This window comes from Macaca fascicularis, chromosome 3, assembly GCF_037993035.2.
Source record: "Macaca fascicularis isolate 582-1 chromosome 3, T2T-MFA8v1.1".
Lineage (NCBI taxonomy): Eukaryota > Metazoa > Chordata > Mammalia > Primates > Cercopithecidae > Macaca > Macaca fascicularis.
The window spans coordinates 53,647,797-53,674,376 of record NC_088377.1 but is presented as its reverse complement, the minus strand read 5'-3'; the positions used below and the strand labels follow the sequence as shown (position 1 = coordinate 53,674,376).

The window sequence follows — 26,580 nt, the reverse complement described above, 5'->3', positions numbered from 1 at the left end:
GGGGTTTCACCGTGTCAGCTAGGATGGTCTCGACCTCCTGACCTCATGATCTGCCCACCTCGGCCTCCCAGCGTTTTTTTTCTTTTTTTGAGGAGTCTTGCACTGTCACCCAGGCTGGAGTGCAGTGGAGCAATCTCGACTCACTGCAGCCTCTGACTCCTGGGTTCAAGTGATTCTCCTGCCTCAGCCTCCCGAGTAGCTGGGATTCTAGGCTTGCGCCACCACGCCTGGCTAATTTTTATGTTTTCTGTAGAGATGGGGTTTCACCATGTTGGCCAGGCTGGTCTGGAACTCCTGACCTCAAGTGATTCACCCACATTGGCCTCCCAAAGTGCTGGGATTACAGGCCTGAGCCACTATTCCCAGCCATCCAGTGGTTTTCTGAAAGCTTCTGTCAGTCCTTTGATGGTCAGCCTATTCTCTTGACAAATATCTGTTCCCCTTATGATTTTCTCTTATCTCTAAGGGACCTGCCTCCCCCATCCTCACATAGCCACTTCCGCATATGTGGGACAGCTCTCCCTGCCACTCGTGGCCTTCGTGACAAGTTACATCTTTTGCAAGACTGGCAGCTTCACTTTGCACCTTCGTGTCTGCATTTTGCGGAAAGAACTGCCCTCAGAGCAAAGGCTTTCAGGCTACGAGCTGGCAGCAATGCTAGGGTGAGCGGTGAGGATGTGTTCATAGTGAATATTTGCTTTCTGGTACAACCTCACTACCAGGGCACGGTCTCAGTGAATAACAGAGGACACCCTGTACCTGTTACTTTTTTTTTTTTTTTTTTTTTTTTTGAGATAGAATCTCGCTCTGTAGTCCAGGCTGGAGTGCAGTGGCGCCATCTCAGTTCACTGCAACCTCTGCCTCCTGGGTTCAAGCGATGCTCATGCCTCAGCCTTCCCAGTAGCTGGGCTTATGGGCGCGTGCCACCACGCCCAGCTAATTTTTGTATTTTTGGTAGAGATGGGGTTTCATCATATTGGCCAGGCTGGTCTCCAACTCCTGAGCTCAAGTGATCCTCCCACCTCGGCCTCCCAAAGTGCTGGGATTACAGGCGTGAGCCACCGCGCCCGGATCTAAGTTATAACTTTTTTTTTTTTTAAATCTCAGCTATAGGGTCACCCATGTACCCTGGATGGCAGCCTGTCTCCTGTCATGAGACAGGGCTGTCCCGCTGCACTGTGCCCACCCATCTTCAGGACTTTTCCGCCAGAGTCCAAGCCGGTGGTTTCTGACCAAACGGTCAGCAGGAAACCGGGAGTTCCTCTTGCACTTGGCCTTGTGCAAACCTGTTCTTGACCAAGGCCAGGGCAGTATGCAACCAGACCTCGACTCTTTGCAACTTCCCCCCAGCAGAACTCACAACCTCCTGTCCTTAACTTAGAAATACCCCTGGGGCGGAGCCCGGCCCTCCCGGCATCCCTGCAGAGCCTCGGTCCACTCCAAGCAACATTTATTGAGGGTGGCGGGAGCCGCGCTGGACAGGGGCCGGGGCTGGCCTCGGCGTCCAGACAACAGGTTCTATAGAACACGTATATACAGGGACGGGGCGGGAGGGGCCGAGACGCTAGCTGGGGACTGCGCTGTACCCTCAGACGGCAGACGCCAGCTTCCGCTTGGTGCTCTCGCTGCAGCGGTTCAGGATGAGGTCAGCGCTGGGCCGCGGGGGCACCGCCGGCTGCGGTTTAGAGCGCTGGGTCTGCGGCTCCTCCTCTGCGGGCAGAGCAGGGCCGAGTCAGAAGCCCCGCCCCGAAAGATGGCCCCGCCCACAGTGATCTCTGGCCCCGCCCCACCGCGTTCTCTAACTCCTGCTCCGCGCTCTGGCCTCGCCCCGCGGTCGTGCCTCTCCCTCTGACTCCGCCTCCGCTCCCTAGCTCCCGCTCCTCCTCTGGCCCCGCCTCCAGTGTCCGCCTCTCCCTCTGATTCCGCCCTCTGGCTCCGCCCCCCCCGCTGACTCCGCCCCTAGGGCTTACCCGGCCTGCACCCTTCTGCTGCACTCACCGAGAGGGCTCCCGGGGCTCTGCGGTCCCGGCCGCGCCTGGCGGCGTCGCTGCTGCAGAAAACGGACGCTGTTGCGGCGATAGGCGTCCTGGCTGAGGCGCTTCCGCGACCGCTGGTGGATGCTGTGCGCGTTGCGGATGGACGACCTGGCCCAGCGGGACAGGGCGTCGTCAAAGCCCGAGCGCTCCCCTGCCCCCAGGGACTCGATGAGCCCTATATCGCGGCCAGGCGCGTCCAGCCCCTTTCCCCGGTGAGGGTTCTGCCTCTCCTGCCGCTGAGAGCCCCCGCCCCGGCACTGCCAAGCTGCCTAGACAGAGCGAAACCGTGATGCGCCCCCCTCGACCCCGCCCAGCCCCGGGGAACCCCGCTCACCTGCGGGGCGGCGCCCCGCGCTTGATCTGGCGTTGGGCCTGGGACACGTCTTGCCCCGACTTTTGCAGGTACATGGACGGGAAGTAGCCTGTGACGTCATCTTTCCTGCAACAGAGGCAGCCCTTGAGGCTGGGGCAGTCACCTGGGGGTCGCTCAGAGGAGGGGTTTCAGGGCTCTCTCTGAACAATTGGGGTTAGGTCAGGCTGAGAGGTTGCAAACAACCGGACACCTGCCTCTGTGGGCCTCAGTTTCCTGGTCTGTGCAACTGAGACCCTTCCAGCAATCCTTCCACAGTCTATGCAGGGGTGGAGGTTAGCAGATCCAGGTCACCGCAGGGAACAGGTATTTGCTATAAGACATTGGCAATAATGGGCAGGGCACGGTCGCTCACGCCTGTAATCCCAGTACTTTGAGGGATCTAGGTGGGAGGATCGCTTGAGGCCAGGAGTTCGAGACCAGCCTGGGCAACATAGCAATAGATACCTATAGATACCTCCCAAAAAAATTAAAGAAAAAAGAAACATTGGCAGATTATATTTGCCAGTTTTTCTTTTATGTTAACTGCCTTCTGCCTCCTACGAACCTTTACCTACCTCCAAGCTACCAAATTCTGTGCTTTCTTCCAAATACTTTCCCCCCGCCCAACCCCAAGACAGAGTTTTGCTCTTGTTGCCTAGGCTGGAGTGCAATGGTGCGATGTCAGCTCATTGCAACCTCTGCTTCCCAAGTTCAAGCAATTCTCCTGCCTCAGCTTCCCAAGTAGCTAGGATTACAGGCATGTGCCACCACGCTTGGTTAATTTTATATTTTTTTAGTAGAGACAGGATTTCACCATGTTGGTCATGACTGGTCTTGAACTCCTGACCTCAAGTGATCCACCCGCCTCAGTCTCCCAAAGTGCTGGGATTACAGGTGTGAGCTCCCCATCTGGCCCCAAACGCTTTTTAGTTTCAGGTTTTACTCTGGGATAAACCTGTGATCCATCTGAAGTAAACATCTGTGCACGGTGTGAGGTAGGGGTCTGGGTTTGTTTTTTGCTTTTTTTTTTTTTTTTCAGTATGGAAATCCACCTGTTCCAGCACCATTTGTTGAAAAGACTTTCCTTCTATTTTCAATATTATATTTAGGAGTTAAAAAAAACCCAAAACTTTGCATAATACAAGGTTCACATAAAACCCTAATTCTTGGCTGATGGGAGGATCACAAGAAGATTATCAGGGACACAGGATGGGGGTTAACGGAGTATGTGTCTAAAAGGCTGAGAAATGCTGCCTCAAAGCCCTCTGGCCCAGAGCCCGGCTGCAGGTATGCATGTTGTGGTCCTAGCTTTAAGATAAGCTTGCAGCAGGGCGCCAGGCTGGTCCTGTGACCTAGGGCTCTGAAGACACCAGCAAAGGCCCAGCATGGAGGCTCATTCCTGTAATCTCAGTGCTTTGGGAGGCCAAGGCAGGAGGATCTCTTGAGGCCAGGAGTTTAAGACTAGTCTTGGCAGCATAGTGAGACCACATCCCTACAAAAAAAATTAAAAAACATTAGCCGGATGTGGTGGTGCTCACCTGTAGTCCCAGCTACTTGGGAGGCTGAGGCAGGAGGATCACTTGAATGAGTTATGACTGTGCTCCAGCCTGGAAGTCAGAGCAAGACCCTGTCTCAAAAAATAAATAAATTTGTAAAAAATGAAGACACAGGAAAGGACCTGGGAGGCCCTGTGGCTCCAGGGAAATGGCTCCACCAGCCACTAGAATTCTGTGATCCCCAGAACCAGAAAGAAAAAAAAAAATTAGTATTTCTGCATTCATTTGGAGGATACACAGATGGGAAGGCAATGGAAGCTTTTTTTTTTTTTTTTTTTTTTTTTTTTTTTTTTTTTTTAAAGAGACAGTCTTACTCCATCACCCAGGCTGGAGTGTAGTGGTACAGTCATAGCTCACTGCAGCCTCCAACTCCTGGGGTCAAGCGATCCTGTCACCTCAGCCTCTTGAGTAGCTGGGGCTACAGGCATGTGCTACTACATCCAGCTAATTTTTAATTTTTTTTGTGGAGACAGGGGTCTCCCTACATTGCCCAGGTTAGTCTTGAACTTGTAGCCTTGAGTGATCCTCCCACTTCAGCTTCCCAAAGTGTTGGGATTACAGGCATGAGACACCACACCGAACCACAAGAAAGCTTTAAAAGAAAAAGGAATGATAAAAGAATGTAATCTTTTTTTTTTTTTTTTTTTTTGAGATGGAGTTTTGCTCTTTGTTGCCCAGGCTGGAGTGCAATGGCGCGATCTCGGCTCACTGCAACCTCCGCCTCCTGGGTTCAAGCAATTCTCCTGCCTCAGCCTCCTGAGTAGCTGGGATAACAGGCTCCCACCACCACACCCAGCTAATTTTTCTATTTTTAGTAGAGACAGGGTTTTGCCATGTTGGCCTGGGTGGTCTCAAACTCCTGACCTCACGTGATCATCCTGCCTCGGGCTCCCAGAGTGCTGGGATTACAGGCCTGAGTCACTGCACCCAGCCAGGAATGTAATTATTCATACAACAGTTCACCGTGTTGCCAGAGAAGGAATAATAATAGATGGTTAGGGAAAGATCCTAAATCACAAAGCAAAGATGCATGCACTTGGACAAGGACATTGGATCCCCACAAGACAGGCCAGGGTGGGCTCACCCCTCCCTGCTACTGAGATGGAAACTGAGCCCAGAGAGAGGCAGTGGCTTACCCAGAGTCCCAGGGACAAGTTACCCCAGATCCCCAAACAGTCCCACCCTGGGTGGGGCTGACTCGGGTGGGTGCCCTGGATGGAGCGGAGCCCTCCTACCTGATGACCCACCAGCCGTCCAGGAGCTTGTGAATGACCTCAACAGCTTCGCCCTCGAGCAGGGACACCTCGTCCTCCTCCACAGCAGCGTAGGCCTTGATGGCAACGTACGGCTCGCCTGGTCCACGGCGGGGGCACAGAGCACGGAGTGAGATCTGGCCAGCCCGGGGCTCGCCACCCATCCCGTCTTCTTCTCTCTGCACCTGGGCTTCCTCCAGGCACTCCAGACCCACCCAGGGCCCACAGTGCCCCTCTTCTGGGTCTCCTCCCCCCATCCTCCTACTCCATCCCGGTTTCCCTCGGCAAGCTCCTGCTGGCACCCTCTCTGGGGGCACACTCTGGACTTCTGCCCTCTGCCCCCTACACCCAGGTGAGCTTGTCCACTCCCATTCATTGCCACCCACTCCGGGGACCAGATTCCACAACAATGAAGGTCTGTCCAGACACCTAAATATGACAAGAAACCAGCCATGAGTAGGTGGGTGGAGCGCCTGTCCACGTGGCACTGGGAACTGCTTGGCTGTGGCTGTCGGCCTGGGGGCTGCAGGCCTTCCCAGTGTTTAAACAATAGCCACAGGCTGGATGAGGTGGTTCCCGCCTGTAATCCCCGCACTTTGGGTGGCCGAGGTGGGTGGATCACCTGAGGTCAGGAGTTCAATACCAGCCTGTCCAACATGGTGAAACCCCATCTCTACTAAAAATACAAAAATTAGCCTGGCATGGTGGTGCACGCCTGTAATCCCAGCTACTCAGGAGGCTGAGGCGGGAGAATTGCTTGAACCCAGGAGGTGAAGGTTGCAGTGAGCCAAGATTGTATTACTACACTCCAGCCTGGGTTGACAGAGCCAGACTTTGTAAAAAAAAAAAAAAAAAAAAAAAAAAAAAGCTGTAAATCCACATAAAAGGGTGAAATCACGCCATTTTAAAATGTGGGTAACCAGGCCAGGGGCAGTGGCTCATACCTGTAATCCCAGCCCTTTGGGAGACTGAGGCAGGCGGATTACCTGAGGTCAGAAGTTCGAGACCAGCCTGGCCAACATGGTGAAACCCGTCTCTACTAAAAATACAAAAATTAGCTGGGTGTGGTGGCGCATGCCTGTAATCCCAGCTACTCGGGAGGCTGAGGCTGGAGAATCACTTGAACCCGGGACAGCAGAGATTGCAGTGAACCGAGATCACACCACTGCACTCCAGCCTGAGCAAGGGAGTGAGACGCTGTCTCAACAACAACAACAAATATAAATAAATAAATAAATAAAATAAAATGGTAACCAATTCTATTATAGTTTTTTTCCGAGCTCAATGCAGGCCCCATCCAGCCCCAGCACTGCCAGTTTTCCCTTTCTGGTCAGTGATGACGCCCCCACCTCCAGGCAGCCCTCCTTCCTGAGCCTAAGGTCTGCTCGTCCTTCAGTTTCCCACTGGACCTGACCACATACCCACAGACATAACTGACCTCCCACCCTCCCCCATCGTTTGCTCCTCCTCCTGGTTCCCTGTCCGGACCAAGGATATCGCAACCTGCCAGGGCCCCCCAAGCCAGAGAAGATGAGGTCTCAGCCCTGACTTTTCTGCCAAGCCAGCAACCAGCCCAGACTCCAGAGCAGTCACTCAACATCCCTGGGTCCCGCCTGCCCCTTTCTCCCACACCCCTATGGCCTGGGAGGGCAGGGGGCACCTGCATAGTTGGGCTCAGGGTCTTCCGTCTCGTCGGGACTGTCCAGGGGCTCGAGGAAGGATGCTGGGATCCAGCCTCGCTTTGCTTTCATCTGACAGAACCACCAACCTGTGCCAGAGATGCGGGAATGTGACTGAGGTGCAGGACCCGGAGGCTCCCTGCAGCCATCAGGGACGGTGAGGACACAGGGACACAGACACACCGATGTCCAATGCTCAGATTTGGAAATGTCACCTTCACCTCACTGGACAACGAGGTCACATGCATGCATGCACATATGCTCACAGAATCATAGCTCTGAGCCCACTTCATAATGAGCAGACGGTCCCATACCCACCCAGACAGAACACTCAGACATGCACCGCCCCGGCCTGCCATGCACAGATGCCCACAGCCACTGCAGGGTGCACACTCAGAGACAGGGCGACTCGCAGTGTGGGGAGGACATTCAGGGCCCCTAAAGGAACCAGAGTCCTCCCAGGGGCCAGGCTGTCTGAGCCTTGGCAGGGGGCTTGTGGCTGTGGGTTCCTGAGCACCAGGGGAAGGAGCCCCGTAGGGCGGGAGGTCTGACCGCTCTCGCTCTTCTCCACGACCTCCACCACGTCCCCCACGGCCAGAGCCATCTCGGAGCCTGAGGTCTTCTCATAGTCGGCAATGGCGCGGTACGTCTGCAGGATGATGGGACCGGTGATGTCTGGGGCAGAGGGAGGGCAGGGTGAGTGGGCACTGCGGGGCCCATCTGGGCCTCCAGAACAGGTGCTGGCGTCCTGAGTCTCTGCTGCCTGCATTTCCTGAGCGCATAGCGTTCTCCAGGCTTTGGCCTCCCAATTCAAGCATGTCCTTGTTCTCATCTGAAGAAGTTAGTGAGCCTTTCTCAACTTTAGTTTCTTTTATGGAGACAGAGTCTTGCTCTGTTGCCCAGGCTAGAGTACAGTGACATGATCACAGCTCACTGCAGCCCTGGACTCCTAGGCTCAAGCAATCTCCCTGTCTCAGCCTCCCGAATAGCTGGGACTGCAGGCATATGCCACTATACCTGGCTAATTTTTTGTAAAGACAAGGTCTTGGGACAATGCCCAGGCTGGTCTTAAACTCCTGGGCTCAAAGGATTCTCCCACCTCAGCCTCTTAAAGTGTTGGGATTACAGGCCACTGCACCTGGCCTTTTCCCAACTTTTTTTTTTTTTTGAGACGGAGTCTCGCTCTGTCGCCCAGGCTGGAGTGCAGTGGTGCAATCTTGGCTTACTGCAACCTCCACCTGCCAGGTTCAAGCAATTCACCTACCTCAGCCTCCCAAGTAGCTGGGACTACAAGCACCTGCTACCACGCCCAGCTAATTTTTGTATTTTTAGTAGAGATGGAGTTTCACAATATTGGTCAGGCTGGTCTTGAACTCCTGACCTCAGGTGATCCACCCACCTTGGCCTCCCAAAGTGCCAAGATTACAGGCATAAGCCACAGCACCTGGCCTTTTCGTAACTTTAAGGTGCACTCGAATGCCTGGGATTTTGCTAAAATGCCTATCCTGTTCAGTAGGCCCACCGTGGGACCTGAGTGCATTTCTGACCAGCCCCTTCATCCAACCGAGGAGGTGCTGATGCTGTTTGTTATTGGCTGAGGTCAGTCTTCTCAAACTTCATATGTTGAAGTCCTAACCCCCCAGTTAGGGCCACTATGCCTTAGAGTGTGGGTGTATTTGGAGATAGGGTCTTGCAAGAGTTAATTAAGTTAAAATGAGGTCATTAGAGTGGGCCCTAACCCAACAGGCCTGGTGTCCTTATAAGAAGAAGAAAAAGCCGGGCACAGTGGCTCATATCTGTAATCCCAGCACTTTGGGAGGCCTAGGCAGGAGGGCTGCTTGAGGCCAAGAGCTTAAGACCAGCCTGGGCAATGTAGTGAGACCCCATCTCTACCAAAAAATTAAAAATTAGCTGGGCATGGTGGCACACACCTGTAATCCCAGCTACTTGGGAGGCTGAGGTGGGAGGATCGCTTCAGCCCAGGAGGTCGAGGCTGTAGTGAGCTATGATCACACCACTTCACTCCAGCCTGGGCAATAGAGAGAGACCCTGCCACTGAAAACAACAAAAACAAAATAGTGGCTGGCACAGAGTAAGTGCTCCACTAATGTTAGCTATTATTATTATTGTTGTTATTAGCAGTGACTGTGCAATAATATTAGAAACTGCCACAGCCCTGCATCACCTCTGAAGGCCATGTTGGCCTCCAAAACCTGTTCATTCATTCAGCCACAAACACTGCCCCGGCTGCCGGGAGCCAGGGTCTGTGCTGGTCTCTGCACTGCCACCTGCAAAGGGCTCCTTTCAGTCTCCAAGGACCTTCCAAACATCCAATTCTTCTTCATCTTCTTTTTTTTTTTTTTTTTTTTTCTGAGATGGAGTCTGGCTCTGTCACCCAGGCTGGAGTGCAATGGCACGATCTGGGCTCACTGCAAACTCCGTCTCCCAGGTTCAAGCAATTCTCCTGCCTCAGCCTTCCCAGTGGCTGGGACTACAGGCGCCTGCCACCACACCTGGCTAATTTGGATTTTTAGTAGAGACGGGGTTTCTCCATGTTGGCCAGGCTGGTCTCGAACCCCTGACCTCAAGTGATCCTCCCACCTCGGCCTCCCAAAGTGCTGAGATTACAGGCATGACCAACCGCACCGGACCCAAAGACCCAATTCTTCAGCAGGGTAGCTGTGAGCCCTCCCGATCTACTCCCAGCCCCCGCTCTTTTCCCTGAACACCCCCCAACTCTGGATCTCCTCGGGGTGACCCTGCCCCTGGCTGCCCCACTGTCCTCTCACCCGCCGCGGTACTCTTGCCGTCTTTGGGCAGCAAGTATGTCTCTGGCTTTTTTGTCCTGAGGAGAGAACAGTCTGGGTGAGACCCTCGGCTTCCCACGGAGGAAGGAGAGGCGCTGGGTAGACTTACAGAGGAGCTCCCCAAGAGAAAAGGGACCTGGGGAAGGGAAGGGGCACTGCGGAGAGAAGAGAGCAACTGGACTGGCTGAGGAAGGGCTTTGGGAAGTGACAGGGGCGGGAGGATCTGCTCGGGCAGCCCAAGGGAGGGACATGAGGGGGACTGCATAGCCTCTTGCAGACTCTAAGGATGCCCTAAGCCTGGGAAATGCTCTTGGGAGCTCCCAGGCCATCTTCTTTCTTCTTCTTCTTCTTCTTCTTTTTTTTTTTTTTTTTTTTTGAGACAGAGTCTCGCTGTGTCACCCAGGCTGGAGTGCAGTGGCACGATCTCAGCCCACTGCAACCTCTGCCTCCAGGGTTCAAGCGATTCTCCTGCCTCAGCCTCCCAAGTAGCTGGGTTTACAGGAGCACACCACTATGCCTGACTAAATTTGTATATTTTTGGTAGAGATGGGGTTTCACCATGTTGGCCAGGATGGTCTGGAACTCCTGACCTCAGGTGATCCGCCCACCTCGACCTTCCAAAGTGCTGGGATTATAGGCGTGAGCCACTGTGCCCAGCCTCTTCCTCCTTCTGGAGCCCTGAGAGAGCAGGCAATGAGGAGCGGACCCCACTGTGGAGTCCATCCTTCCCCCACCTCCCAGGCTGATGAGAACTGCCCTTCCTTGGACCAGGGGACACCTTCAAGGGTCAATAAGTGCCGGCCGGAGCAATGCTGCCTGTCTGTGTCTTGGCAGCCTGGGTGCCTTGGCGAGGGGGTAACGGCCTGTCCTCACACCCCCCCACTTTGAGCTTCGGTGACCAGAGAGGGGTGGAGAAGGGGACTTCCGCAGCCTGCCTGGAGCTCCCTCAGCCTCTCAGGTGCCTTCCACACAGGGTCCTGGGTACAGGAGACCCCAGACCTGCTCAGTACTTAGCAGAGGTATCAACCCCACATCCTTCTGGGGAGCTCCGCAAGACACCCATTGCTTCTTCTGATCCTCACTGCCCGTTATAGAAATGGAGAACCTGCGTTCAGAGGGCAGTGGTGGCCGGCTCTGGGTCCCATGGCCAGGTGGCCGCAGGGTCGGGATGAGGACCCAGGACTTTGGACCTCCGGCCCTGAGTGCTTCCCCCAGTGCCCTGAGGTGTGAAGGATGAAGGTGGAGGCTTGGCGGGGTCACAGGGGCTGGAGGTGGAATCTGCCTCCTCTTTCTGGCTGTGTGGCTCTGAGAAGGCGGCTTTCCCTCTCTGAGCCTCGGTTTCCTCATCTGCAAAACACGGAAAGTCCCACCCCCCTTCCCTCTCCCGCCTGGCAGCGTGAAAAGGCCACTCACTGGTTGTCTGTGGGGAGCTTGAGGTCGTTGGGGCGCACCTTGAAGAAGTCGAGGAGGTGGGGACAGCGGGAGATCTTGGTGGGCAGGCTCATAAGCGTGCTGCAGTACTCAGTAAGCGTGCCCTGGCGGTTCTCGGCGGCCCGCTGCCCGTCGAACCACCTGGGAGCTGGCACCAGAGAACATGAGGTCAAGCCCGAGAGGGGCTGGGAGGGCAGGTGAGCCCCCGCCACCGACCCCCCGACAGGCGGCTCAGCCCCGCGCTCACCTGGAAGGTGGGGGATGGTCCTGTTCTCTGGATTGATTGCCCCTGCCTCAATAGGGAACATTTCTTTTAAGGTTTTCTAAACATTAAAAAGACAAGAAGACGTGAAGGAATATTTGTAGTTTACAATACTTGGAAAAGCACGAGATTGGAAGTGACCTAAATACTTCTCAAAACTACCTAAAAGGCTGAGTGTGGTGGCTCATGCCTGTAATCCCAGCACTTTGGGAGGCTGTCGTGGGTGGATCACTTGAGGTCAGGAGTTCAAGACCAGCCTGGCCAACATGGCGAAACTCCATCTCTACTAAAAATACAAAAATTAGCTGGGAGTGTTAGCACACGCCTGTAATCCTAGCTACTCAGGAGGCTGAGGTGGGAGAATCGCTCAAACCTGGAAGGCGGAGGTTATAGTGAGCCGAGATGGCACCACTGCACTCCAACCTGGGTGACAGAGTGAGACACTGCCTTAATATCTCGGGCCTAGAAATTTCAGTGGCAATCTGGATTCCTTGATTAGCAGAGGCACTGACCTCTCTGCCTCCCACGTGCAAGTCACCAGCAAATCCTTTTGCTTCCAATCCCCAAATCTCTTTGGGATCTGACCGCTTCCCACCAACACCACCCTTCTGGCCCTAGCCACTACCAGGCCCCCGTCCACCCTTGTCTGTCCTCAATCCAGTCGCCAGAGGGATCCTCTTAAAACTCAGGTTGGCCAGGTTCAGGGGCTCAAACCTGTAATCCTAGCAATTTGGGAGGCTGAGGCAGGAGGATCACTTGAGTCCAGGAGTTAGAGACCAGCCTGGGCAACATAGTGAAACCCCATCTCTGCAAAAAACAAATCAGGAAAAGGAGCCAGGTGTGGTAGTGCACGCCTGTGATCTCAACATGGGAGGCTGAGATGGGAGAATTGCTTCAGCCCTGGAAGTTGAGGCTGCAGTGAGCTGAGATCGCACCACTGCACCCCAGCCTGGGCGACAGAGCAAGACCTCATCTCAAAAGAAAAACAAATATTTTTAAAAAACTGATAACTCATTCTTAAAAAGATACAAATGTAAAATTTAGGAAAACAACTACCATTGGGACAACAACCACAAGGAGAATGTTTACCAGCAGGTGCATTTGTTATTTGGGATCTAGAACTTGGCTTTGTTTTTCTTTTTCTTTCTTTTTTTTTTTTTTTTTTGAGACAGAGTCTCGCTCTGTCGCCCAAACTGGAGTGCAGTGGCCGGATCCCAGCTCACTGCAAGCTCCGCCTCCCGGGTTCCCGCCATTCTCCTGCCTCAGCCTCCCGAGTAGCTGGGACCACAGGCTCCCGCCACCTCGCCCGGCTAATTTTTTGTATTTTTCAGTAGAGACGGGGTTTCACCGGGTTAGCCAGGATGGTCTCGATCTTCTGACCTCGTGATCCGCCCGTCTCAGCCTCCCAAAGTGCTGGGATTACAGGCTTGAGCCACCGCGCCCGGCGGTCTTTGTTTTTCAAAAGTGGTAAGAATGGTTCCATTCTAGGAACGTTCTGGGAGATCCTGTCTGTTTTACTTTAAAATGAGAATTTGGTGTTTTTCATTTTATTCATTGTTTTCAGCAAGACTTCTTAAATGCTTCAGGGGGAAAAATGTTTTTTAAAATGCCCCCTTAGCTTTGGGAGGCCAAGGCAGGAGGATCACTTGAGGTCTGGAGTTCAAGACCAGCTTAGGCAACATAGTGAGATCCCCGTCTTTACAAAAAACACAAAAAATTAGCCACACACGGTGATGCGCACCTACAGTCCCAGCTATTCAGGAGGCTAAGGCAGCAGGATCACTTGAGCCCCAGTGGTTGAGGCTGCAGTGAGCTATGATTGCACTGCAGCCTGGGTGACAGAGCAAGACGCTGTCACAAAAATATATATAAATAAATAAATCCCCTTTAACTGTGGTCTGGGAGGGGATTCTGGGTTCTGTAGTTTCCGCACCACCTGGGCTAAGGTCCTCCCCAAAGGGTAGAGCTGGAACGGTGGGTCCCTCTCCCTCCTCTGTCCCCACACTCACATGGAACTCATAGATCTCCGTGAAGCGCCGGTACACCACCTTCTCGGACAGGTCCTGCCATTTCACCAGAAACATGTACACCTGGGGGAAGGCCAGAGTCGGGGGGACCCCATTCAGCTTCCAAAGAGGCTTTGCTGTGTGCACCCAGGATCCCACTACCCCCTGGAGGAAGTCCAGAGGATTGGGTGAGGGACATCTTTGGGGTGGTCCAGGATTGCAGAAAGGGCACAAACGTGGACCCCAGTGCTGCCACACCCCAGCCTTGAGACCCAGGGCAAGATGGTCAGCTTCTCTCAAATGGACTCATCCGTAAATTGGAGATAAAAGTAGGACCTAGGCTGGGCACGGTGGCTCACACCTGGAATCCCAGCACTTTTTAGGACTGAGAAGGGAAGATCGCTTGAGTTCAGGAGTTCGAGACTAGCCTGGGCAATATAGCGAGATCCCCATATCTACTAAAAATACAAAAATTGGCCGGGTGTGGTGCCGCACATCTGTGGTCCCAGCTGAGGCAGGAGAATTGCTTGAGCCTTGTAGGTCAAGGCTTTAGTGAGCTATGATTGCACCACTGCACTCCAGCTTGGGTCGGGAGGGGAGGGGAGAGTCAGGCAGGTTGGGCATAGTGGCTCATGTCTGTAATCCCAGAACTTTGGGATGCCAAGGCAGGTGGATCACCTGAGGTCAGGAGTTCGAGACCAGCCTGACCAATATGGTGAAACTCTGTCTCTACTAAAAATACAAAACTTAGCTGGGAGTGGTGGTGGGTGGTTGTAATTCCAGCTACTTGGGAGGCTGAGACAGGAGAATTGCTTGAACCCAGGAGGTGCAGGCTGCAGTGAGCCGAGGTTGTGCCACTGCACCCCAGCCTGGGTGACAGAGTGAGACTCCCTCTCAAAAAAATTAAAAAGAAGACAACATCGCATCTAAGATCCACTGCCCTGGATGCGCAAACTGAATCTAATGAAGAGAAACACAAACCAAGGGACATTGTACAAAGTAACTGTCCTGCTCTCTGCAAAACATCAAAGTTGCAAAAGACAAAGACTGATTAAGACTGATCCAGAATCAGCTGGACGCGGTGGCTCACGCCTGTAATCCCAGCACTTTGGGATGTTGAGGTGGGCAGATCACCTGAAGTCAGGAGTTCGAGACCAGCCTGGCCAACATGGTGAAACCCTGTCTCTACTAAAAATACAAAAATTAGCTGGGCGTGGTGGCGCATGCCTGTAATCCCAGCTACTCAGGAGGCTGAGGCACAAGAATTGCTTGAACTCGGGAGAAGGAGGTTGCAGTGAGTGGAGATCGTGCCGCTGCACTCCAGCCTGGGTGACAGAGCAAGACTCCATCTCATAAAAACAAAAAACAAACAAACAAAAAAAACTGATCCAGAATCCACATGGCGAAACCCTGTCTCTACCAGAAAATACGAGCTGGGCGTTGTGGCGGGCACCTGTACTCCTAGCTACTCAGGAGGCTGAGGCAGGAGAATCTCTTGAACCTGGGAGGCAGAGGATGCAGTGAACCGAGATTGCAGCACTGCACTCCACTCTGGCAACAGAGTGAGACACTGTGCCAAAAAAAAAAAAAAGAAAAAGAAAAAAGATAAAAAGACCGATCCAGATTAAATCCAGATTAAAGAAGGTTAAAGGCCATGACATTGATCCTTGACTGGATCCTAGACCTGAAAAAAGTTTTTACTGCAGAGGACAAGTAGGATAATTGGGGGAATCTCAGTAAAGTCTGTGGGTGGATAATGGTGTTTTGTCCATGTTAATTTGCTGATTTTGACACGTGCATTGTGATTATGTAAGAGAATGCCCTTGATTTTAAGAAATGCCTAACAACTAGTATTTAGAGGTAAAGAAACACGTCTTCAACTCACTCTCAAATAATTCAGAAAATATACCCAGAAAGAGGCATGTGGATGAAGGTGAGGGAAAGATTATTGGAGTGATTGGTACTGTTTTGAAGCCCAGTAGCCTTTCTGTAAATTTGAAATTTCAAAACTGAAAGTTACAAAGAAAAGGAGAAAAGTGACTAGGCACGGTAGCTCACGCCTAGCACTGTGGGAGGCTGAGTCCAGAGAGTTGCTTAAGCCGAGGAGTTCAAGATTAGCCTGTACAGGTCCGGCGCAGTGGCTCAAGCCTGTAATCCCAGCACTTTGGGAGGCTGAGACGGGCAGATCACGAGGTCAGGAGATCGAGACCATCCTGGCTAACACAGTTAAACCCCGTCTCTACTAAAAAAATACAAAAAACTAGCCGGGCGAGGTGGCGGGCACCTGTAGTCCCAGCTACTCGGGAGACTGAGGCAGGAGAATGGCATGAACCTGGGAGGCGGAGCTTGCAGTGAGCTGAGATCCGGCCACTGCACTCCAGCCTGGGCCACAGAGCGAGACTCCGTCTCAAAAAAAAAAAAAAAAAAAAAAAGATTAGCCTGTACAACATAGTGAAACCTCATCTCTACAAAAATTTTAAAAATTAGCCAGGAGTGGTGGTGTGTGCCTGTAGTCCCAGCTACTCAAGGGGCTGAGGCAGGAGGATCACTTGGGCCTGGCAGATCGAGGCTGCAGTGAGCTATGATCGCACCACTGCACTCCAGACCTCATTTCAAAAAAACAGGCCCAGGAACGGTGGCTCCCAGCACTTTGGGAGGCCGAAGCGGGTGGATCACTTTGAGGTCAGGAGTTTGAGATCAGCCTGGCCAACATGGTGAAGCCCCATCTCTACTAAAAATGCAAAAATTAGCCAGCTGTGGTGGCGGGCAGCTGTAATCCCAACTACTCTGGAGGCTGAGGCAGGAGAACAGGTTGAACCCAGAAGACGGAGGTTGCAGTGAGCTGAGATCACACCACTGCACTCTGGCCTGGGCAACAGAGCAAGACTCTCTCAAAAAACAAAACACAACAAAAAAGAGAAAGGTCTTGGCACATAGGACTAAATGTTCCATACAAGCTTCATTCAATTTCCTAAATGTAGCTTCTCCCTGGCCTTCCTATGGGATTAGGGGACCCAGTGGACTGGCCTGTCTGAGCAGCCATTTGTCCAGCCTCCCGGGGGACAGATGGGAGGACTCTTGGCCCCTGTGATGGTGTCACCCTACTGGAGAGGATAAGACTCTAACTGACACTACAGGCAGCTGGAGAGAGAGAGAGAGCTTTAGTTTCCAGGCCTCCCTCCTGGGAGGGCCACTCTCTGATAGCGGGGCTAGTCAGGGAAGGCTTCCTGGAGGAGTGGGCCTTGGACCTGAGAGAGTGCTAGGCTGCCTGGCCATGGCAGGGGAGCAGAGAGAGGACTCCTAGCTAAGGCTGAGGGCCTGGCTGGGAACACAGGCGGGGACAGTAAAGGGCTGGGGCCCAGGGCGGGTCCAAGGGAACTGTCTTCCCCGGGTGGAGTCCAGGATCAGAGGGGTAGATCCAGGCCCAAAGACCAGGGACTGGGTGCTAAGACCCTGCCCCCTTAGTCCTCACTGGAGCTGGTTGGCCTTGGGACTGTAAGGGTGGCCGCGGTGTCCCTCCCATATCCCCACCATGGGATCCCTTCCACCAGCTACTCACATAGTGCTGGTTGGGTACGAAGCGCTTCTCAAAGCCCAGCAGGGCGATGTGACGGATGAAGGTGTCCCCCATGACTGGGTGGCCTCTAGTGCTCCCTGGCACTTCCAGGCTGTGCCTTAAATGCACTGGAAAGAGGAAGTCGCTTTTGTCGCGGTCGGGACAGGGGGCAGGGAGGGTACAGAAAAGGCTTTGCTTCTTCTTTCAGTTTCTGGGGACTCTTCAGGCTTGCAGGGTGTAAATATGGGCAGAGTCACATTCACACACACCTGCAGGGACAAGGAAAAGGGTTTACACTTGTCCTTCCTGTCGCCTACATGGGCCCCATGGGTTTTGGGGGTGAACCAAGCTGCTCCTGCCTCAGGGCCTTTGCATTTGCTGTGTCCTCTTGACCATCTTTCCCCCCTTGACCATATTCCCGCCTTGACCATGTTCCCCCCATTCATCGTCTTCCCTCCATAACTCTCTCCTCCATTTCTCTGCCCAAATGTCACCTCTTCCGAGAAGCCTTCCTTGATAACTTCACATTGCATAGCAAACTTCATCTCTTCCTCAGCCTCTTCCTGCCCCCTTTTTCTGCAGAGCACTTATTATCATTGACGCATCACCAATTGCATGTTATTTTTCTTTATTATTATTGCTATTATTATTTGAGACAGGATCTTGCTTTGTTATCTAGGCTCAAGCACAGTGGTGCGATCAGTTCACTGCAGCCTCCAACTCTTGGGCTCCAGTGATCCTCTTGCCTCAGCCTGTGGAGTTGCTGGGACTTCAGGTGCGTTCCACCATGCCCGGCTAATTTTTTACATTTTTTTTGTACAGACAGGGTCCTGCTATGTTGCCCAGGATGGTCTCAAACTACTGGCCTCCAAATGATCCTCCTGCCTCTGCCTCCCACTGTTTTTGTTTTGTTTTGTTTTGTTTTGAGATGGAGTCTCGCTCTTGTTGCCCAGGCTTGAGTGCAATGGCGCGATCTCGGCTCACTGCAACCTCCACCTCCCAGGTTCAAGCAATTTTCTTGCCTTAGCCTCTTGAGTAGCTGGGATTACAGGCATGTGCCACCACACCTGGCTAATTTTTTTTTTTTTTTTTTTAGTAGAGACTGGATTTCCCCATGTTGGCCAGGCTGATCTTGAACTCTTGACCTCAGGTGATCCTCCCACCTCAGTCTCCCAATGTGCTGGGATTGCAGGTGTAAGCCACCACACCTGGCCTTGCCTCTGCCTCTCAAAGAGCTGGGATTACAGGCATGAGCCACCGTGCCTGGCCTGACTTTTTTTAGTCTCTCCTTACCACCATGTGTGTCCCAGGAAAGCTAGGGCATGACCGGGTTATCAGGGGCTGTAGCCCCAGCCCTTCCATCTAGTGCCTGGCACACAGAGACCATAAATATTTGGATCGTGACTGCAACATTCACTGAGTGAATGAATGAATGAGCGAGTGAATGAATGAATGAGTGAATGAATGAATGAGTAAATGAAAGAGTGAATGAACGAGTGAGTGAGTGAGTGAGTGAATGAATGAGTGAATGAATGAATGAGTGAATGAACAAGTGAGTGAATGAGTGAATGAGTGAATGAAGGAGTGAGTGAGTGAATGAATGAGTGAATGAATGATGAGTGAATGAATGAGTGAATGAATGAATGAGTGAATGAACGTGGGCATGGGAGTGTGCATTGCAAGTGCTAGGTGCTCGTCCTTGGCTATGTGTGGATGAGTGCCAGTGACAGCTGGGATGAAAATGGCACAGACTTTGAGTGAGACTTGAGTTCCGATCCTCAAGTAAGCAAATCTTTCATTGAATTGTTCCTTAGAGCTGACTCAGTTTCTTCCAGAGTGAAATAAGATTGTCAGCTTTGCCAGGAAGGGAATTTGGGACAAAGAGGTGAGGAGGGAGCAGCGTGCCCAGGGACAGGCTGAGGCCTCTCTCTCCCACTCCCCCTAGAGCCTGGGAGGCCCAGAACTTTTGGAACTCATTCAAGGTCATGAGTTCATGAGTGGCCAGCCTCAGCCCCAGGCAGCCTACTGCAGCCTGTGCCTCCCAGCAGGCCAGGGGCTGCACCAACTCATCTTTGCCCGAGCCCAGGGTCAGCTCGTGGTCCGGACCTGATCTCCTCGGGGTGAGGGTTGAAGCCTGGCAGATGAAAGCCGAGACATACTGGGCTTTTATTTATTTGTTTGAGGTGAAGTTTCGCTCTTGTTGCCCAGGCTGGAGTGCAGTGGTGCGATCTCTGCTCACTGCAAAATCTGCCTCCCGGGTTCAAGCGATTCTCCTGCCTCAGCTTCCCGAGTAGCTGGGATTACAGGTGTGCACCACCATGCCCGGCTAATTTTGTATTTTTAGTAGAGAAGGGGTATCACCCTGTTGGCCAGGCTGGTCTCGAACACCTGAGCTCAGGGGATCCGCCCGCCTCAGCCTCCCAAAGTGTTGGGATTAACAGGTGTGAGTCACTGCGCCTGGTCTTTTTTTTTTTTAAAGACAGGGTCTCTGTCACCCAGGCTGGAGTGCAGCTGCACAATCATAACTCACTGCAGCCTCCAACTCCTGGGCTCAAGTAGTCCTCCTGCCTTGGCCTCCCCGGTAGGTTGGGACTACAGGCACGTGCCACTGCACCTGGCCTGTTCCTGCTTTTATTATCCAAGAAGTGTAAGGTCCATTCCATCAGCTCTGAAAGATTTGCTTGGCAAATGCTTCACTTCTTCTTCTTTTGTTTTTTTTCTTTTCGAGATAGAGTCTCTTTCTGTGCCCCAGGCTGGCATGCAGTGGCACGATCTCGGCTCACTGCAACCTTCGCCTTCTGGGTACAAGCAATTCTCCTGCATCAGCCTCCCGAGTAGCTGGGATTACAGGCATGCACCACCATGTCCAGCTAATTTTCTGTATTTTTATAGTGACGGGGTTTCACCAAATTGCCTAGCTGGTCTCAAACTCCTGACCTCAAGTGATCTGCCCACCTCGGCCTCCCAAAGCGCTGGGATTACAGGAGTGAGCCACCGCACCCGGCCTTTGCTTCTTTATAGAGAAGAAAAGTCACATCACCTGCCGGCACCTGCTCCCTCTGGTCCTTACGGTCCCCCACCTCCACCCTGAGGTCCCCAGCCCTGGGTGTGAGCAGCCCTGCAAGCCCTTCCTATGGTGATTTCCATCTATGTATCTCGGAGCCTTCCATGCAGATAGATAGGCATTTGCAACAGGACCTACTCAGCAATGACAAGGAACTGTCCCACAGGGCGACACCGTGGAATCTTCCAGACACATCACTGACGGAAGGAAGGCAGGCACAGAGCACATGTTCTGGAGGATGTCTTAAGAGGCTTGAAAACCGCCCCAGCCAGGCTGTGGTGTTGGAAGCCAGGGTGACCTCTGGGATGATGGCGGGGACAGTAGTGAGAGGAGGGAGCAGGAGGTGGTGGGTGATGTTTGCTTTCTCTCCAGATAGATGCTAGTTCCACAAGTGGGACCAGGTGCGGCGGCTCATGCCTGTAATCCCAGCACTTTGGGAGGCCGAGGTGGGTGGATCACCTGAGGTCAGGAGTTCGAGACCAGCCTGCCCAACATGGTGTAACCCGGTCTCTACTAAAAATACAAAAATTAGATGGGTGTGGTGGCGCACGCCTGTAATCCCAGCTACTCGGGAGGGTGAGACAGGAGAATCACTTGAACCAGGGAGGTGGAGGTTGCAGTGAGCCGAGATTGTGCCACTGCACTCCAGCCTGGGAAACAGAGTGAGACTCTGTCTCAGAAAACAAAAAAAAAAAAAAAAAAAAAGCTCAGCACAGACGCCAGACCCGCAGTGGTGCTCACCTGGGCATGTCAAGGCGGGGCAGAGGAAGGTTCTAGTGGGGATCGTTGTAAGTAGAGACTTTTGTGGGCTCTCGGCACTTCCTTCCCTTCCTCTAGCAGTCCTTCCACTCTTGCATAACTGCCTGGCCAGCGTGTTTGTCCTGTAGACACCCCGAACCCCTGGCTGTGATCTTTCCACTCTCCTCCTATGGCCTCCCGAGACCCTGTCATGTTCCCACAAAGTGCTCTGCAGACGGGGTATCCAGCAAGTTTGTTGGGTGAGCAGAGGCAGGAAGCGCTCCGAACTTGAGTTTGACCTTGTAATGACCTCTGTAAGCAGGCTCACAGCCTTTATTCAGGAAGACATAGGATTTTTTTCCCCCACTTTTTATATTTATTTATTTATTTATTTTTGGTAGAGACGGGGTCTTGAGATGCTGCTTGGCCTGGTCTCGAACTCCAGTCTCAAATGATCCTCCTGCCTCAGCCTCCCAAAATGCTGGGATTACAGGCATGAGCCACTGTGTCTGGCCAGGATTTAATTTAATGTGTGGATGAAACAAGATCCAAATAATTTTTTTAATTAAAAAAAAAAAAAGGTTGGCACGGTGGCTCATGCCTGTAATTCCAGCACTTTGGGAGGCCAAGATGGGTGGACCACCTGAGGTCAGGAGTTCGAGACCAGCTTGGCCAACATGGTGAAACTCGGTCTCTACTAAAAATTAAAAAATTAGCCAGGCGTGGTGGCGCAAGCCTGTAATCCCAGCTACTTGGGAGGCTGAGGTAGGAGAATCGCTTGAACCCGGGAGGCAGAGGTTGCAGTGAGCCGAGATCACGCCACTGTACTCCAGGCTAGGTGACAGAGTGAGACTCCGTTTCAAAAAAATAAATAAAATAAAATAAAATAAAATAAAATAAAATAAAGGAAGGAAGTAATAAAGAGATAAGAGAGTTTTTTCAGGGGGAGGAAATAGAATTTCTAAAAATGTTTGTGTTGTGAAATATGTCGAAAACCGCATCTCTTACCTAATTATTATAAAGGAGACAGCTGGTGAACCATCACTGGGTGTTAGAACAATACCACGGCCCCAAGAATTCCCCCATGTCCCGAGTGCTAACAGGAAGGGCCCCCCGCACCCCGCCACCCCGCCCTACGTCAAGCACTATTCTAGGTGCTTTCTATTTACGATCACATCTTCTCCTCACAAGGAGGCTGTCGGGGAGTGGGTCCAATTTTTCCCACTTCACAGACGGGAAAACGGAGAGGAAAACAGATTGCCACAGCTGGTAAATGCAGAACTGGGATTTGTTTTGTTTTTGTTTTGAGACGGAGTCTTGCTCTGTCACCCAGGCTGGAGTGCAGTGGCGCAATCCTGCCTCATTGCAACCTCCGCCTCCCCAGTTCAAGAAATTCTGTGTCAGCCTCCCCAGTAGCTTGGATTACAGGCTCACGCCACCATGCTCAGCTAATTTTTGTATTTTTTGTAGAGATGGGGTTTCACCATGTTGCCCAGGCTGGTCTCGAACTCCTGACCTCAAGTGATTTGCCTGCCTTGGCCTCCCAAAGTGTTGAGGTTACAGGCATGAGCCATCGCGCCAGGCTACAACCATGATTGGACTCAGGCAGTCTGGACCCAGGATCATGATTTAACTGTTGCCCTCTCATGCCTTGCCCTTGAACAATGTGAATGAATGAATGAATGAATGGGTGGGGGAAGGGGGCTCATGAGGGAAGCTGTCACCTCAAGCCAGGCTGGCGGGCAGTGGGGGCTTCCAGGTCTGAGCTGCCGGTCCTGGCCTTTTTCCAAATGTCACCTTCTCCACCCTCAGGCCACTTGGCCTTCCCCAGATGGGCTGAGCTCACCATTTCCTTAACCAGGAAATCCCCAAGGCCAGGCCAGTGGGGACCATATGGGGAGAAAGGGGGCTTGGCTTCAGGGCATGGGACCCACACAGTGCCCTCTGGCACAATTTATCAGGAGAGGAAATCTAGCAGTTACTAGGACTGGAGCAAATCAGCCTTTGTGTGGGACAGTTCTTTCCCAGGTCTAACCTAAGGCTCTCCTGCTGCCTCTTCTTGACAGTGACAGCCAGGATCCATCCCCTTGAACAGCCCTGGGTGGCAGCCTCCCGGGCCGGCCCACAGGACCAGCTCTCCCTCCTGCCTAGGGCAGCAGGATGGGCCCCAAGGTGCCTATGGCGCTGGCTCTATGTGACCGACCCTGTATTGGCAGGCAGGTGTCAATAGGCAGAAATGCTGGCCACTCCAGCCTGGCTGACATGGTGACACCCCGTCTCTACTACAAATACAAAAATTAGCCGGACGTGGTAGCAGGTGCCTATAATCCCAGCTATTCAGGAGGCCGAGGAAGGAGACCCGGGAGGTGGAGGTTGCAGTGAGCCAAGATCGCACCACTGTATTCCAGCCTGGGAGACAGAGCAAGTGGGACTCCATCTCAAAAAAAAAAAAAGGCAAAAAAGAAACGTGGGCCACTCACTGCCTCCCCAGAGACCCGTCTTCCTTTATCAACCAAATCACCTGTGCTGGGCTCTGCTTGGCAGGGGTGGACCCCGAGGCCTCGGCAGAGGGGAATCAGGGACCTGCCCGTGGGAGACTGGCCCAGGACACAGCTGAACCACAGCCCTGGGAACTCCCTTCTCCCCTAGACCTGATCTCCAGCCCTTGGCCTAGGGACATGAGAGAACGGACTTCAGGCCCTAGACATTCAACTCAGGGGAGTCAGATGGAGGCCCAGGCCGCGTGGGGAGATGTGCAGGCCACGGCTGAGCTGTGCACGTGGCTGAAGCTTCCTGAGCCTCCGTCTTTTCATCTGTGAAATGGCACTAACCAATCTACCCACTTCATGGGCTGCCGTGAGGATTAAATAGGGTCAAGTACTAGGGTGGCGAACGTTGGCCATCACCAGATACAAACTGCGCAGGGGCTGCCTCCAAGCTGCGGGGCAGGGAAATTGCCAGATAGGAGGCAGGGCAGCTTCTTGCTGTTTAAATTGAGCTTGGAATGAAGAAAATGTCACACGAAGGAGAGCAGGCACCCCAAGTTGCTGGGACCACCGGCCCGGGGCTCTGACAGTGGGGGCAGTCTCATGATGTCCCTTGGAGACCTGGTCTGGGTGTGGTGCAGCTGTGTGGGTGGCCTGGAAGCTTTCCCTGATATGGCCAGGCTGACAGTAACCAAGCCCATGGACAGGCTGGGCCATGCACTGTGGCTTCTGGCCCAGCTCCAGGCATGACATGGGCCCTCATCAAATATGCACCACAGGAATGGGGACTCTTCAAGCCCCGCCCCCGCGGGAGCCCCACTTCCGTGCTCAGGGGCCCAGATGCCCTCTGCCACCCAGGAAGGCTAAACCCTGCAGTGCACCACCACGCCTGGGGGCTTCGGTGAATTTTGTTTTTTTTTTTTTGAGACAAAGTCTCGCTCCGTTGCCCAGGCTGGAGTGCAATGGCGCAATCTTGGTTCACTGCAACCCCCGCCTCCCGGGTTCAAGCAATTCTCCCGCCACAGCCTCCTGAGCAGCTGAGATTACACGCTCCTGCCACCACACCTGGCTAATTTTTGTATTTTTAGTAGAGACGGGGTTTCTCCATGTTGGCCAGGCTGGTCTCAAACTCCTGACCTCAGGTGATCCACCCACCTCGGCCTCCCAAAATGCTGGGATTACAGGCATGAGCCACTGCACCTGGCCGATGTTGATTTCTGTACACTTGAAACAAATTTCTGTAATGAGGAAACCATGTCCTAAGAGCCAACCAGTCACCGGGTCTGGAGTGGCCATTTCCACATCTCCCCAGCCCCAAGAAGCGCAGTGAAGTCAGCGGTGGTGCGCTCCCTCTGGGACTTGCCGAGGGCCAGGCCCCTGCCCGACTTCCCTGGGGAGATCTGGGACAGTCGCTAAGTCACACAGGCCTGGAGATGGGGGCAGGCCGCCCGCAGACAGGCGGGACCTGTAGACGCGGCTTACTCACTGAAGGCACCGCAGATCCCCATCATGCATGAGGACTACCTTGTCACCTCCGTGGGACCGAAGCTCATCTCCCGCAGGCCAGAAAAAGAAACTTGGGGCTCTGGTGTCCACACTTGCCACAGCTTCATGAACACGCACCCCAGGTTCCCTGTTCCGGCCTTGTCTTTCTGGAGACCTGCAGGGACTGCTGTCTATCCAGGGGTTTCCCCTGGAGGGTGTGGGCACCGTACAGGAGGGGACAGTTTGAGAGTCAATCGGGGCAGGAGTTCAACAGGTCCTTTGGATGTAGCTAGACCTTCTCAGCCTGTGGCATTTGGGGCTCTGGGAGGTGGGCCCTCTGCTCTCTTGCTGGCCCTGCCTGTGTCCACCAAATCGCCCTCACACCTCTGGAGGGGTCCTCCTGCGTGGGTCCTTCCTGCTTTATGTAGCCTGAGGCGTGAGCAGCCTTGAGTCCCCGCAGGAAGTGGATGCCACAGCAGGCCCCGCTATTGCTTCTGGGGAGGAAGTCAGGCAGGAAACACCTTCCCTAGCTGGGCTTGCCTCACAAGCTATGTCAGAGCCGGCTTTCCCAACACTTCCTCAAAAGTAAGGCGTGGTGCTGGGTGCAGTGGTTCATGCATGCCTGTAATCCCAGCACTTTGGGAGGTCAAGGCAGGCAGATGACTTGAGGTCAAGAGTTCAAGACCAGCCTGGCCAACATGGGAAAACCCATCTCTACTAAAAATACAAAAATTAGCTGGGTGTGGTGGTGGACACCTGTAATCCCAGCTACTCGGGACGCTGAGGCAGGAGAATAGCTTGAACCCGGTAGGCGGAGGTTGCAGGGGGCCAGGATTGCACCACTGCACCCCAGCCTGGGCAACAGAGCAAGACTCCGTCTTGGGGGAAAAAAGAAAAGAATTAAGGTGGGGTGGGGGTGCGGGAGGCAGGCAGGGAGGGACCTCGAGGCGGCTGGGGGAACAAAAGCATGGGCCACAGTCTGGGCTTGGTTTTTAGCCCAGTTCCCAGGGTGAGAAAGCCCCTCTGGTGCAGCCATACCAGGTCCACCTGCCCTTTGTCACTGATGGGCCACCAGGCCCCTAGGAACCTGTGATTTCTATAACCGGCTGCAAGCTGCATCTTGTCTGCCCCGTGAGCCAGGAGAGCGGGCAGCCAGCCGTGGGTGAAGTAGAGAGAGCCAGAGCTCACTTCCCACCGTGAATCCAGGCAGGATCTGAACTCCAGGCAGGGGAAGTGATGCTTTTCAGAGTAAAGGACCCACAGCCCTGTCTGTGGTCATCTCCCTGGACTCACAGGTCTAAGGACAGGGACAGCGGCCTCCAGGATTCTTAAAATCCGTCCCCTTCCTCTTCCCCATCATAGGGAAACTGAGGCACTTTGGGAGAACACCAAATCCTCAAAACACACCCAAGTCCAGAAACTGGGGCTTCCATTTAGGAAGACGAGCGGTGACCTTCCAGAAGATGGGTGGTCGCTGTGCAGTGACTTTCCAAAAGATGCCCCTTTGGTGTGTGACAATTCTGCCCCCGAATGGTTAAATCCACCAGGTGCCTTGAATTTACTAAGACCAGCGCTTGGAGTATAATGTGGAAACTAGAAAGGCCTGGTCCCTTGATCTTCCTCGCCAGTGGAACTTTTGATCTTTGGAGAGAAAAAAAAGCAGAAATGGGGGACTGGAGGAGGCTCAGAAAAACCAGCCTGCGGCCGGGCACAGTTGCTCACGCCTGTTATCCTAGCACTTTGGGAGGCCAGGGTGGGTGGATCACCTGAGGTCGGGAGTTCAAGACCAGCCTGACCAACATGGAGAAACCCTGTCTCTACTAAAAATACAAAATTAGCCAGGTATGGTAGCACATGCCTATAATCCCA

General features: G+C 53.3%; 1 protein-coding gene across 5 annotated transcripts; it reads right to left on the bottom strand.

Moving 5' to 3' along the window:
- Positions 1-1,433: 1,433 nt before the first annotated feature.
- On the bottom strand, positions 1,434-17,035 carry NCF1 (neutrophil cytosolic factor 1). Of its 5 annotated transcripts, XR_012432326.1 has the most exons (12): positions 16,942-17,035; positions 13,386-13,466; positions 11,362-11,437; positions 11,097-11,262; positions 9,666-9,721; positions 7,429-7,551; positions 6,858-6,965; positions 5,180-5,297; positions 2,604-2,719; positions 2,371-2,475; positions 1,999-2,144; positions 1,434-1,710 (listed from the first exon to the last, which is right to left on the bottom strand). XR_012432326.1 is itself a non-coding variant. In XM_005549408.4 (11 exons), exons 1-11 carry the CDS (start codon positions 17,011-17,013, stop codon positions 1,589-1,591), a joined length of 1,173 nt encoding a protein of 390 aa, XP_005549465.3. In that variant the 5' UTR covers positions 17,014-17,035; the 3' UTR covers positions 1,434-1,588. The 5 variants fall into 5 exon arrangements, 3 of the variants coding, with proteins under 3 accessions (XP_005549465.3, XP_065397895.1, XP_073890921.1); XM_005549408.4 differs by lacking the exon at positions 2,604-2,719; XM_065541823.1 differs by lacking the exon at positions 2,604-2,719 and having other exon boundaries at positions 5,192-5,297.
- Between the last annotated feature and the right edge of the window lie 9,545 nt (positions 17,036-26,580).